The sequence below is a fragment of the Taudactylus pleione genome, unplaced genomic scaffold (assembly GCF_031769625.1).
Source record: "Taudactylus pleione unplaced genomic scaffold, aTauple2 ptg000515l, whole genome shotgun sequence".
Taxonomy (NCBI): Eukaryota; Metazoa; Chordata; class Amphibia; order Anura; family Myobatrachidae; genus Taudactylus; species Taudactylus pleione.
The window spans coordinates 3036396-3052147 of NW_028284917.1; the positions used below are offsets into that span (position 1 = coordinate 3036396).

At 46.1% G+C, this 15752-nt stretch overlaps 1 protein-coding gene across 7 annotated transcripts in view; it reads right to left on the reverse strand.

The window, feature by feature from the left end:
* The window catches only part of PLEKHA7 (pleckstrin homology domain containing A7), a 112721-nt gene that overhangs the window by 45714 nt on the left and 51255 nt on the right, over window positions 1-15752 (reverse strand). For all 7 annotated transcript variants that reach the window (XM_088450337.1, XM_088450336.1, XM_088450335.1 and 4 more), the window contains exons 3-6: window positions 5829-5934; window positions 2135-2239; window positions 1186-1258; window positions 714-814 (exon numbers count right to left, since the gene is read on the reverse strand). In XM_088450337.1, the coding sequence (XP_088306463.1) occupies window positions 714-814; window positions 1186-1258; window positions 2135-2239; window positions 5829-5934 (385 nt within the window). The remainder of the gene's footprint in view (window positions 1-713; window positions 815-1185; window positions 1259-2134; window positions 2240-5828; window positions 5935-15752) is intronic.

The window sequence follows — 15752 nt, forward strand, 5'->3', positions numbered from 1 at the left end:
CAGCTTCTACAACAGGAACAAAGTTTTCCAGCCGAGCGTTCAGAATGGATGCGATTACAGCAAAAGGGGAGATGTGAGAACTATATAAGGGAATGTAAACAGATGTGGTATGAGCGGGTCCTCTACAATCCCAACCTGAATTACAATATACGTACAAGTGTGCGCACAGTGTGAGGCAACCCGAAGCAAGACCAGAGAAGTAAAGGTCTACATTAGACTGGAAGCTGGCTAGGGTCGCAGAGGCCTGGCTGCAGGGGGAGGGGAGTGGGGGGGTTTGCAGAGGCCCGGCTGCTGGGGGATGACCAAGGCCTGGCAGCGGGTGGGAGGGGGCGGGGGGGTTCCGAGGTCTGGCTGGACAAATCACCAAATGCATCTCTACTGATTCCCAGTCAATGACACCTGAAGCTTCATTAGTAATTAATTTCCAACAAACATTATGAGGTAATGAATTACAAGCCTGAAAGTGAACTTGACTCACGGACAAATAGTGATCCCCTATCCTGAATAAGTGGTGTGCCCCAAAAAGCATCCAATCTGCTACTATCTGAATTTGGGGAGCTTGCGGCCGATTTAGGGTTACCCAACATTTGTTTGAGGCTGGGAGGTTCCATCTTCCAAGGTGATGAGGTAATCTGTCTGCACCCTTATTGCCTTATAACTTGCTTCTATTGTATTTATAATGAGGTCAGAACACAGAGTGCAACGTATCATACCTTAAAGGAATACTTGCGGTTTATGCGATCCTCGGGCGCTGTGGGAGAGATGACGTATCCCGGAAGCGGAATGCTGCCCAGTATGGACTCCTCTCTGCTGTCTGGTAGAGGAGAGATAACGGCTGTCACTGGAGTATGTGAAGTGAACATTCTCAGATATATGGAAGTGTGTATTGTATTATAATGGCCCCAAATACCCCAGTCCGACTTAATTCCTGTTTGGTGTTCTATGTATAAACCAGCCAAATGACAGTCTATCAGTTAGTGACTAGTAATGTCGGATGGACCTTTGCAGGAATATGGTAATTGGAATAAACTTCTGGATAATGTCCTGGGAGCAAGTGAGACAAGAACACACGCACCTCTGTAACATGTCATGATCCCTGAACTTCCGCTAAAGGAATATGGAAAGAAGTTTTATGGAGCAGCGATTGGCTGAGACTACAGGACAGAGCAATATCCGACCACTCACCTTTGTAGTAGAACAAACAATAGTCCGAAAGCAGGAACCACCGTCGCTTCCATAGCTTCATCCCTGAGCTGTCCTGTACAGGAGAGTATTATATGCTTAGAGCAAGAACATCCCTGCTATGGGGGACATAGGACATGGGGACAACACATAGGTTACCAACTTCTGGTCTCTGATTAATACATATGCACTTCCTATCTACACACTCAATAAAGGACCTAAGACCAAAAATAGAAGTTAAAGCCCACTATCACAGAGTTGCATTGGAATGTCAGGGTCACCCTGAACACAGTATTACCCAGCCCCACTGCATTACAGACAAGTGAAGCCCCTCCAACATCAGTGGGGTCTGATCAGGGCCCAAAACGCTGAGCTTACAGACATTTCAGTTACTGTGCTGACACTGGCCCTTCCCCTGAGCAGGAATCCACCAATCCACGTTGTGCATTTCAGGACGGAAAGCCTACCAGTCAGTCAGTGTCTGCTCAGTTAGAGAAGCCCCTCCACCTAACACAGGGTCCTGCTGCAGAAAAGAGTGAGCATGACAGAATTATTACATATAGGGCCCCATTTAATAACGACGTATATGCTTGTTATCATTCGTTATCTTAAATGGTGCGCCAACCAATCAGCGCCTGACATTTTTTTCAAACACAGCCTGCAAAGTGACAGTTAGGAGCTGATGGGTTGGAGCACCATTTTTAGATAAGTAATGAGCGATAACAAGCATATCACTCGTTATTAAATGGGACACTAAATAACACTTTAGTTATTTCAGGTTTATGGATCAGCTCAAGTAAAATAGTGGTTGAACTTCACCTTTAAGTCTTTCTAGAGCAGAATTCAACCAGCATTTACTGTACATTATGCACAGTAAGAGAACCGCGTGGGACACTGTAACACATGACATAAGGATGCTTCATGCTCCGGGGGTAAGGCCACATTCACCCACCTGTTTGTGGAGCCACCCTCGCACCAGCACCGGAAGGTCTGGGTTCCTCTTGATGGACTGGTCTCTCTTCCCGAAACTGTACACTCTGCCGCCAGATTTAGGAGCCTGAAAGACCCAATTATTGCAGAACATATTTCTCAGCACTGGGGTGTGGGTGACATCTAATGCTTAAGTGGAGACCAGTGCCGCATATTATAACATCACACGCAGAGTACGGTGCAATCGCACTCATTACAGCGCACTGCGCACCAACAATGCACTAAGCTTCATAGTAACATTATGCAGCTTCCATCACTAGTAGAGTAATATAAATACCATATTCTGTAAGTGGGTCATTCCATGGTTACTCACGTTACAAAGTGGCATAGCAAACAATTAGCAATTCCTGTATACAGGTTTTTAAAGCATGACCTGTTTTATTATATTCTCAGTAAACAAAATTAATTTCACAAATTCCTTTTGCGGTTGATAGCCATGCACATACTTGCTATGTCACTTTGTAACGTGAGTTACCATGGAATGAGCCATGTACCATACACTGCTTCCATATCTGTCAGAGCAGTGATAATAATATATATCTATATATAAAATATACCCAAAATGCTCATAACACAATGTTACTAACTGTACGTGCTCACAGGGGAATTCACCAATAGTAACACACAGAGTGGCTGCCAGTCACAACCAATTCAAGACACAGGTAATTCTGGGTATAAATAGTATTCATGGAGGCTGAGAGGTGTATCTGCCGTGTGCTGCACTATACTGCTCTGTATCACCCTATGCAGGATGAGAGGTGTGTCTGCCGTGTGCTGCACTATACTGCTCTGTATCACCCTATGCAGGATGAGAGGTGTGTATGCCGTGTGCTGCACTATACTGCTCTGTATCACCCTATGCAGGATGAGAGGTGTGTCTGCCGTGTGCTGCACTATACTGCTCTGTATCACCCTATGCAGGATGAGAGGTGTGTATGCCGTGTGCTGCACTATACTGCTCTGTATCACCCTATGCAGGATGAGAGGTGTGTCTGCCCTGTGATGCACTATACTGCTCTGTATCACCCTATGCAGGATGAGAGGTGTGTCTGCCCTGTGATGTACTATACTGCTCTGTATCACCCTATGCAGGATGAGAGGTGTGTCTGCCGTGTGCTGCACTATACTGCTCTGTAATTACCCTATGCAGGATGAGAGGTGTGTCTGCCCTGTGATGCACTATACTGCTCTGTATCACCCTATGCAGGATGAGAGGTGTGTCTGCTGTGTGCTGCACTATACTGCTCTGTAATCACCCTATGCAGGATGAGAGGTGTGTCTGCCCTGTGATGCACTATACTGCTCTGTATCACCCTATGCAGGTTGAGAGGTGTGTATGCCGTGTGCTGCACTATACTGCTCTGTATCACCCTATGCAGGATGAGAGGTGTGTCTGCCCTGTGATGCACTATACTGCTCTGTATCACCCTATGCAGGATGAGAGGTGTGTCTGCTGTGTGCTGCACTATACTGCTCTGTAATCACCCTATGCAGGATGAGAGGTGTGTCTGCCCTGTGATGCACTATACTGCTCTGTATCACCCTATGCAGGTTGAGAGGTGTGTATGCCGTGTGCTGCACTATACTGCTCTGTATCACCCTATGCAGGATGAGAGGTGTGTCTGCCCTGTGATGCACTATACTGCTCTGTAATCACCCTATGCAGGATGAGAGGTGTGTCTGCCGTGTGCTGCACTATACTGCTCTGTAATCACCCTATGCAGGATGAGAGGTGTGTCTGCCGTGTGCTGCACTATACTGCTCTGTATCACCCTATGCAGGATGAGAGGTGTGTCTGCCGTGTGCTGCCCTGTGATGCACTATACTGCTCTGTAATCACCCTATGCAGGATGAGAGGTGCAGTGTGCTGCCCTGTGATGCACTATACTGCTCTGTAATCACCCTATGCAGGATGAGAGGTGTGTCTGCCCTGTGATGCACTATACTGCTCTGTATCACCCTATGCATGATGAGAGGTGTGTCTGCCCTGTGATGCACTATACTGCTCTGTAATCACCCTATGCAGGATGAGAGGGGTGTCTGCCCTGTGATGCACTATACTGCTCTGTAATCACCCTATGCAGGATGAGAGGTGTGTCTGCCGTGTGCTGCACTATACTGCTCTGTATCACCCTATGCAGGATGAGAGGTGTGTCTGCCGTGTGCTGCACTATACTGCTCTGTATCACCCTATGCAGGATGAAAGGTGTGTCTGCCCTGTGATGCACTATACTGCTCTGTATCACCCTATGCAGGATGAGAGGTGTGTCTGCCGTGTGCTGCCCTGTGATGCACTATACTGCTCTGTAATCACCCTATGCAGGATGAGAGGGGTGTCTGCCGTGTGCTGCACTATTCTGCTCTGTAATCACCCTATGCAGGATGAGAGGTGTCTGCCGTGTGCTGCACTATACTGCTCTGTATCACCCTATGCAGGATGAGAGGTGTGTCTGCCGTGTGCTGCACTATACTGCTCTGTAATCACCCTATGCAGGATGAGAGGTGTGTCTGCCCTGTGATGCACTATACTGCTCTGTATCACCCTATGCAGGATGAGAGGTGTGTCTGCCCTGTGATGCACTATACTGCTCTGTAATCACCCTATGCAGGATGAGAGGTGTGTCTGCCCTGTGATGCACTATACTGCTCTGTATCACCCTATGCAGGATGAGAGGTGTGTCTGCCCTGTGATGCACTATACTGCTCTGTATCACCCTATGCAGGATGAGAGGTGTGTCTGCCGTGTGCTGCACTATACTGCTCTGTAATCACCCTATGCAGGATGAGAGGTGTGTCTGCCGTGTGCTGCCATATGACACCCAATACTGCTCTGTAACAGCCTATGCAGACTGAGAAGTGTGTCTGCACTGCTCTTCCCTGTGACACCCTATGCTGCTATGTATCACCCGATATAGTCTGAGAGGTGTGTCTGCCAAGTGCTGCCCTGTGACACCCTATGCAGACTGAGGGGTGTGTCTGCAGTGTGCTGCCCTGTGACACCCTTTACTGCTCTGCAACACCCTACGCAGACTGAGAGGTGTGTCTGCACTGCTCTTCCTTGTGACACCCTACACTGCTATGCATCACCCTATATAGTCTGAGAGGTGTGTGCCACGTGCTGCCATGTGACACCCTATACTGCCCTGTATCACCCTATGCAGAATGAGAGGTGTGTCTGCACTGTGCTGTACGAGATCCGTTTGCATTTTCTGTTTCTGTAGTGCTGAATGGGATATTCCCCATTGTTACAGTGCATTACACCTGGACGTGCATCGTGTATATAAGCAGAAGCAGCTGGCACAGGTACAGTACACACAGATCATTATACTGATCTTATGAGACAGCCAGAGAGAAACGTCTATTTGCTCAGACACAATGTTCTCCACCTGCTCAGTCATTTCCATTGCAAATTCTACCAAAGCAAATAGAATTGAGATTTACATCCGCAGCTCCCGGATATATGAATGCACTCATCAATATTAAACATTATCACAATAGGTGAACATTGATGTCAGTGGGTCTTCCTTACACCTCTGTGGATACCTAAAATCCTGGGCCCTACCCGTACACTCCCAATCTTGGAGAAGTGACGCTTGTGCGTCATTCAGTGCTGGAGAGGTGCAGAGAGGAGGAGCCATGCTCAGGGGCGGAGTTACCTTGGGTGGGGGCCTGGCCTCTGCCGTGGGTGGGGTCACAGCTGAAGACCCCTCACTGACCATGCTGTAGGGTCTTTGGTTCATCTGCTGCGGAGACATGATGGACCTGGAGAAGACAAATGATGTAGTGAGAACATTATGCAGCAGAAGCAGAATATAATTACTCCAATAATCCATCCTCGCTGCTAGAGCAGGACGATGACCGTACATCCCCTGGCAGAGGGAACCATTAATGGACGCTACGTATTTCGGGGACACAGAATACAATCGGTAATTGGGATCTCAGGCAGGACAGCTCTACACTTCTCTCCAGCAGGAGCCCCTCTGCCCTCCATCTATGTCACAGATTCTCTGTGTCCTGAAATGACATCATTGTTCTCCAAACGAGGACAGGGACAATAATGGGAACCTGAATCACTGGCCGGGTAACTGTGTGCAGACACTGAATGTTCTCTGTAGATCGAGTTCTCTGTACACGGAAATCAAAACACAGCAGCAGCGAGCTCCGCAGCACTCCCCTAATCATGTCGCCATTAAATGGTGGCAACTTACCAGCCACTTCTCAATATACCAAAGTACATTCTCTCCAGCGCCCAGACTACTCTCTCTTCTGCATACCCAACACTGCCCTCCTTCCAGCGTGCTCATGATGCCACCTCTCTAGCGTGCTCATGATGCCCTCTCTCCAGCCTACCCATGCTGCTACCTCTCCAGCCTACCCACGCTGCTACCTCTCCAGCCTACCCACGCTGCTACCTCTCCAGCCTACCCACGCTGCCACCTCTCCATCCTACCCACGCTGCCACCTCTCCAGCCTACCCACGCTGCCACCTCTCCAGCCTACCCACGCTGCCACCTCTCCAGCCTACCCACGCTGCCACCTCTCCAGCCTACCCACGCTGCCACCTCTCCAGCCTACCCACGCTGCCACCTCTCCAGCCTACCCTCGGCGCCACCTCTCCAGCCTACCCACGGCGCCACCTCTCCAGCCTACCCACGGCGCCACCTCTCCAGCCTACCCACGGCGCCACCTCTCAAGCCTACCCACGGCGCCACCTCTCCAGCCTACCCACGCTGCCCTACCTTCCAGCCTACCCACGCTGCCCTACCTTCCAGCCTACCCACGCTGCCCTACCTTCCAGCCTACCCACGCTGCCCTACCTTCCAGCCTACCCACGCTGCCCTACCTTCCAGCCTACCCACGCTGCCCTACCTTCCAGCCTACCCACGCTGCCCTACCTTCCAGCGTACTCACGCTGGTACCTCTCCAGCATACCTATGCTGCCCTTCTTCCAGCATACCCATGCTGCCCCCTCGAGTCTACCATGCTTCTAAATACTACACCAGCACAATCTCTAGTACCCTCAGTGCCCTCTCTCCAGCATATCCACAGTGCCCTCTCACCAATGTCAACATGGACGTTAGGTTGACTGAATAAAAAAAAAATGTCGACATACCATTCCTTATGCAATTTAAACCTAAACCTAGCAGCAACACCCTAATGTGCTGCCCACATTCTGACCGGATACTCACCACATAAGCTTTCAACATACTGCACCATGATCCTATACATTAAACTGCACCAAAACAATCCCCAGACACCACGATATAATGCAACGTGCTGTTACATAAAGCACCATACGGCACTATACTCCAATACACTGCACAACACTCCCCAGAAAACTACACTGTACTGCACCGTGATCCTATATACTGCACCAGCTATCTCCAGTACACCAAACTGTACTGCACTGCCCTATCACTGTACAGCCCTCTGCTCCAATATGCTTCATTGCTCAACAATAATCTCTAGTACACACACTGTACTGCACCATGCTCCTAAATTCTGCACACCACACTGTACTGCACCATGCTCCTATATACTGCGCCAGCACTCTCCAGTAAACCGTACTATACTGCACCATGTTTATATACTGTACTATCACAACCTCCTGCATACCACGCTCTACTGCACCATTCTCCTATATATTGCACTACACCATCGCCACAATTTCCAGTACACCACACTGTACTGCACCATGCTTATATATACTGTACCACAACAATCTCTAGTACACCACACTGTACTGCACCATGCTTATATATACTGCACTGACCACCACACTAGTACACCGCACTGTACTGCACTATGCTTATATATACTGCACTGCGCCAGCACTCTCTAGTACACCACCCTGTACTGCACAATGCTTATATATACTGTAGCACAACAATCTCCACTACACCGCACTGTACTGCACCATGCTTATATATACTGTACCACAACAATCTCCAGTACACCGCACTGTACTGCACCATGCTTATATATACTGCACTGACCACCACACTAGTACACCGCACTGTACTGCACCATGCTTATATATACTGTACCACAACAATCTCCAGTACACCACACTGTACTGCACCATGCTTATATATACTGCACTGACCACCACACTAGTACACCGCACTGTACCATGGTTATATATACTGCACTGACCACCACACTAGTACACCGCACTGTACCATGGTTATATATACTGCACTGACCACCACACTAGTACACCGCACTGTACCATGCTTAGTATATAATGCACTGACCACCACACTGTACTGCACCATGCTTATATACTGTACTATCACAATCTCCTGTATACCACGCTCTACTGCACCATTCTCCCATATATTGAACTACACCACCGCCACAATTTCCAGTACACCACACTATACTGCACCATGCTTATATATACTGTACCACAACAATCTCTAGTACACCACACTGTACTGCACCATGCTTATATATACTGTACCACAACAATCTCCACTACACCGCACTGCACCATGCTTGTATATACTGTACCACAACAATCTCCACTACACCGCACTGTACCATGCTTATATATACTGTACCACAACAATCTCCACTACACTGTACTGCACCATGCTTATATATACTGCACTGACCACTATACTAGTACACCGCACTGTACTGCACCATGCTTATATATACTGCACTGACCACCACACTAGTACACCACACTGTACTGTACCATGCTTATATATACTGCACTGACCACCACACTAGTACACCGCACTGTACCATGCTTATATATACTGAGTGCGCCAGCACTCTCCAGTACACCACCCTGTACTGCACAATGCTTATATATATACTGTACCACAACAATCTCCACTACACCGCACTAAACCATGCTTATATATACTGCACTGACCGCCAGACTGTACTGCACCATGCTTATATACTGTACTATCACAATCTCCTGTATACCACGCTCTACTGCACCATTCTCCTATAATTGCACTACACCACCGCCACAATTTCCAGTACACCACACTGTACTGCACCATGCTTATATATACTGTACCACAACAATTTCTAGTACACCACACTGTACTGCACCATGCTTATATATACTGTACCACAACAATTTCTAGTACACCACACTGTACTGCACCATGCTTATATATACTGCACTGACCACTACACTAGAACACCGCACTGTACTGCACCATGCTTATATATACTGCACAGACCACCACACTAGTACACCACACTGTACTGTACCATGCTTATATATACTGTACCACAACAATCTCCAGTACACCACACTGTACTGCACCATTATTATATATACTGCACACTGTACTGCACCATGCTTATATATACTGCACTGACCACCACACTCTAGTACACCGCACTGAACTGCACCATGCTTATATATACACTGCACCAGCATACCACACTGTACTGCACCATGCTTATATACTGTACCACAACAATCTCCACTGCACTGTACCATGCTTATATATACTGTACCACAACAATCTCCAGTACACTGTACTGCACCATACTTATATATACTGTACCACAACAATCTCGAGTACACTACACTGTACTGCACCATGCTTATATATACTGCACCATGCTTATATATACTGTACCACAATAATCTCCAGTACACCACACTGTACTGCACCATTCTTATATATTCTGCACCATGCTTATATATACTGCACCAGCATACCACACTGTACTGCACCATGCTTATATACTGTACCACAACAATCTCCACTGCACTGTACAATGCTTATATATACAGTTTATACACACAATATACTGTACCACAACAATCTCCAGTGCACTGTACTGCACCATGCTTATATATACTGTACCACAACAATCTCCAGTGCACTGTACTGCACCATGCTTATATATACTGTACCACAACAATCTCCAGTACACTGTACTGCACCATACTTATATATACTGTACCACAACAATCTCCAGTACACTACACTGTACTGCACCATTCTTATATATACTGCACTGACCACCACACTAGTACACCACACTGTACTGCACCATGCTTTTATATGCTGTACCACAACAATCTCCAGTACAACGCACTGTACTGCACCATGCTTATATATACTGTACCACAACAATCTCCAGTACACCACACTGTACTGCACCATTCTTATATATACTGCATCATGCTTCATACTGCACTGACCACCACACTCTAGTACACTGCACTGTTCTGCACCATGCTTATATATACTGCAACCCACTGAAATGCACCATGCTTATATACTGTACCACAACAATCTCCAGTACACTGTACTGCACCATGCTTATATATTATTATTATTATTATTATTATCCTTTATTTATATGGCGCCACAAGTGTTCCGCAGCGCCTTACATAGTACATACAACTAATGGGTGAACAAGAAACAAGTAACATACAGTACATTACAGTACAGGACAAGGACACAACTTATATACATTGCTGAAATAGTGATTAAAGCACTCACAATAAGCTGCCGGGAATTGGCGGTCCCGTGTTAAGTGCCCTAATGGGGAGTAGAGAGTAGAAGAAAATGTAAAGAGAAGCACATGAAGGAAGAGGTCCCTGCTCGTGAGAGCTTACATTCTAAGGGGAGGGGCAGACAGACAGGCGTGACACAGAAGGGGAAGATGGGAAGGAAAGAGCATGAGGTGGGTTAGGATGAGTGCTGGAAGGCCTTGATGAAGTAGTGGGTCTTGAGAGCCCGTTTGAAGATTTGTAGAGAGGTGGAGAGTCTGATGTGGAGAGGGAGAGCATTCCAAAGGTAGGGAGCAGCACGGGCAAAATCTCGGATGCAGGAGTGGGAGGAAGTAATCAGTTGGCAAGAGAGGCGGCATGCATTAGTTGAGCGAAGTGGGCGGGCGGGAGTGTGAAGGAAGAGAAGGTCAGAAATGTATGCGGGAGAGGATTTGGTGAGGGCTTTGTAGGCAAATGTAAGAACCTTGAATTGGCATCTGAAGGGGAAGGGGAGCCAGTGTAGGGCTTGGAGGAGAGGGGAAGCAGATGTAGAACGTCTGGAGAGGAAGATGAGCCGAGCAGCAGCATTAAGAACCGATTGTAGTGGAGAGAGGTGAGAGACTGGGAGGCCAGCTAGGAGAAGGTTACAGTAGTCCAATCTGGATATGACCAGTGAGTGGATGAGGGTTTTAGTGGCATCCTGGGTGAGGAAGGGTCTTATCCTGGAGATATTTTTTAGGTGAAAACGGCAGGACTGCGAGAGGTGCTGAATGTGCGGTTTAAACGAGAGGGAGGAGTCTAGGATAACTCCAAGACAGCGCACTTTGGGGCTAGAGGAGATAGTTGTGCCATTATAGATAATGAAATTGTGGAAAGTGATGTAGTGGAAGAGGGTGGGAAGATGATCAGCTCAGTCTTAGACATGTTAAGTTTAAGAAAGCGCTGGGACATCCACAAAGAGACAGCAGAGAGACAGTTGGAGATACGGTTAAGGAGCTCAGGGGTGAGCTCAGGGGTGGAAAGGTAAATTTGAGTATCATCTGCATAGAGATGATATTGGAGGTCAAAGGAGTTAATGAGTTCACCTAAAGAGGATGTATATAGGGAGAAAAGGAGAGGTCCAAGAACAGAACCTTGGGGAACTCCTACCTTTAGTGGAAGTGGAGGGGAAGAGGAGTCATGAGAGGACACAGTGAAGGAACGATCAGAGAGGTAAGAGGAAAGCCAGGAGAGGGCAGTGTCACGAAGACCGAGAGAGTAAAGGATTTGCAGGAGGAGAGGGTGGTCTACAGTGTCAAATGCAGCAGAGAGGTCAAGGAGAATGAGCAGAGAGTAGTGGCCCATGGATTTGGCAGCAAGGAGGTCGTTGCTGACTTTCGTGAGGGCAGTTTCAGTGGAGTGGAGAGATCGGAAGCCAGATTGAAATGAGTCAAGGAGGGAGTGGGAAGAAAGAAAGGTGGTAAGGCGGTTGTAGACAATACGCTCAAGGAGTTTGGAAGCAAAAGGGAGAAGAGAGATGGGTCGGTAGTTGGAAAGTATGTTAGGATCAAGGATATATACTGTACCACAACAATCTCCACTACACCGCACAGCACCATGCTTATATATACTGTACCACAACAATCTCCACTACACCGCACTGTACTGCACCATGCTTATATATACTGTACCACAACAATCTCCACTACACCGCACTGTACTGCACCATACTTATATATACTGTACCACAACAATCTCCACTACACCGCACTGTACTGCACCATACTTATATATACTGTACCACAACAATCTCCACTACACCGCACTACACTATGCTTATATATACTGTACCACAACAATCTCCACTACACCGCACTGTACTGCACCATGCTTATATATATACTGTACCACAACAATCTCCACTACACCGCACTGCACCATACTTATATATACTGTATCACAACAATCTCTAGTATATCGCACTGTACTGCACCATGCTTAAATATAATGTACCACAACAATCTCTAGTACATCACACTGTATTGCACCATGCTTATATATACTGTACCACAACAATCTCCACTACACCGCACTGCACCATGCTTATATATACACTGTACCACAACAATCTCCACTACACCGCACTGCACCATGCTTATACATACTGTACCACAACAATCTCTAGTACACCACACTGTACTGCACCATGCTTATATATACTGTACCACAACAATCTCCACTACACTGTACTGCACCATGCTTATATATACTGTACCACAACAATCTCCAGTACACTGTACTGCACCATACTTATATATACTGTACCACAACAATCTCTAGTACACCACACTGTACTGCACCATACTTATATATACTGTACCACAACAATCTCCAGTACACTGTACTGCACCATGCTTATATATACTGTACCACAATAATCTCCAGTACACCGCACTGTACCATGCTTATATATACTGTACCACAACAATCTCCAGTACACTGTACTGCACCATAGTTATATATACTGTACCACAACAATCTCTAGTACAACACACTGTACTGCACCATGCTTATATATACTGTACCACAACAATCTCCAGTACACTGTACTGCACCATGCTTATATATACTGTACCACAATAATCTCCAGTACACCGCACTGTACCATGCTTATATATACTGTACCACAACAATCTCCAGTACACTGTACTGCACCATAGTTATATATACTGTACCACAACAATCTCTAGTACAACACACTGTACTGCACCATGCTTATATACTGTACCACAACAATCTCCAGTACACTACACTGTACTGCACCATTCTTATATATACTGCACCATGCTTATATATACTGCACTGACCACCACACTAGTACACCACACTGTACTGCACCATGCTTTTATACACTGTACCACAACAATCTCCAGTACAACGCACTGTACTGCACCATGCTTATATATACTGTACCACAACAATCTCCACTACACCATGCTTATATATACTGCACTGACCACCACACTAGTACACCACACTGTACTGCACCATGCTTTTATACACTGTACCACAACAATCTCCAGTACAACGCACTGTACTGCACCATGCTTATATATACTGTACCACAACAATCTCCAGTACACCACACTGTACTGCACCATTCTTATATATACTGCATCATGCTTCATACTGCACTGACCACCACATTCTAGTACACTGCACTGTTCTGCACCATGCTTATATATACTGCAACCCACTGAAATGCACCATGCTTATATACTGTACCACAACAATCTCCACTGCACTGTACCATGCTTATATATACTGTACCACAACAATCTCCAGTACACTGTACTGCACCATGCTTATATATACTGTACCACAACAATCTCCAGTACACCGCACTGTACCATGCTTATATATACTGTACCACAACAATCTCCAGTACACTGTACTGCACCATAGTTATATATACTGTACCACAACAATCTCTAGTACACCACACTGTACTGCACCATGCTTATATACTGTACCACAACAATCTCCAGTACACTACACTGTACTGCACCATTCTTATATATACTGCACCATGCTTATATATACTGCACTGACCACCACACTAGTACAACGCACAGTACTGCACCATGCTTATATATACTGTACCACAACAATCTCCAGTACACCACACTGTACTGCACCATTATTATATATACTGCATCATGCTTCATACTGCACTGACCACCACATTCTAGTACACTGCACTGTTCTGCACCATGCTTATATATACTGCAACCCACTGAAATGCACCATGCTTATATACTGTACCACAACAATCTCCACTGCACTGTACCATGCTTATATATACTGTACCACAACAATCTCCAGTACACTGTACTGCACCATGCTTATATATACTGTACCACAACAATCTCCACTACACCGCACTGTACTGCACCATACTTATATATACTGTATCACAACAATCTCTAGTATATCGCACTGTACTGCACCATGCTTATATATACTGTACCACAACAATCTCCACTACACCGCACTGTACTGCACCATACTTATATATACTGTATCACAACAATCTCTAGTATATCGCACTGTATTGCACCATGCTTATATATACTGTACCACAACAATCTCCACTACACCACACCGCACTGCACCATGCTTATATATACTGTACCACAACAATCTCCACTACACCACACCGCACTGCACCATGCTTATATATACTGTACCACAACAATCTCTAGTACACCACACTGTACTGCACCATGCTTATATATACTGTACCACAACAATCTCCAGTACACCGCATTGTACCAAGCTTATATATACTGCACTACAATCTCTAGTACACCACACTGTACTGCACCAAGCATATACATATATGCATATATGCATATATATATATATATATATATATATATACACACACACACACTGCCCTGCAATACAATCGCTAGACCACACTGTACTACACCATGCTTATATATACTGCACTACAATCTCTAGTACACCACACTGTACTGCACCATGCTTATATATACTGTACCACAACAATCTCGAGTTTAACGCACTGTACTGCACCATGCTTATATATACACTGTACCACAACAATCTCCACTACACCGCACTGCACCATGCTTATATATTATTATTATTATTATTATCCTTTATTTATATGGCGCCACAAGTGTTCCGCAGCGCCTTACATAGTACATACAACTAATGGGTGAACAAGAAACAAGTAACATACAGTACATTACAGTACAGGACAAGGACACAACTTATATACATTGCTGAAATAGTGATTAAAGCACTCACAATAAGCTGCCGGGAATTGGCGGTCCCGTGTTAAGTGCCCTAATGGGGAGTAGAGAGTAGAAGAAAATGTAAAGAGAAGCACATGAAGGAAGAGGTCCCTGCTCGTGAGAGCTTACATTCTAAGGGGAGGGGCAGACAGACAGGCGTGACACAGAAGGGGAAGATGGGAAGGAAAGAGCATGAGGTGGGTTAGGATGAGTGCTGGAAGGCCTTGATGAAGTAGTGGGTCTTGAGAGCCCGTTTGAAGATTTGTAGAGAGGTGGAGAGTCTGATGTGG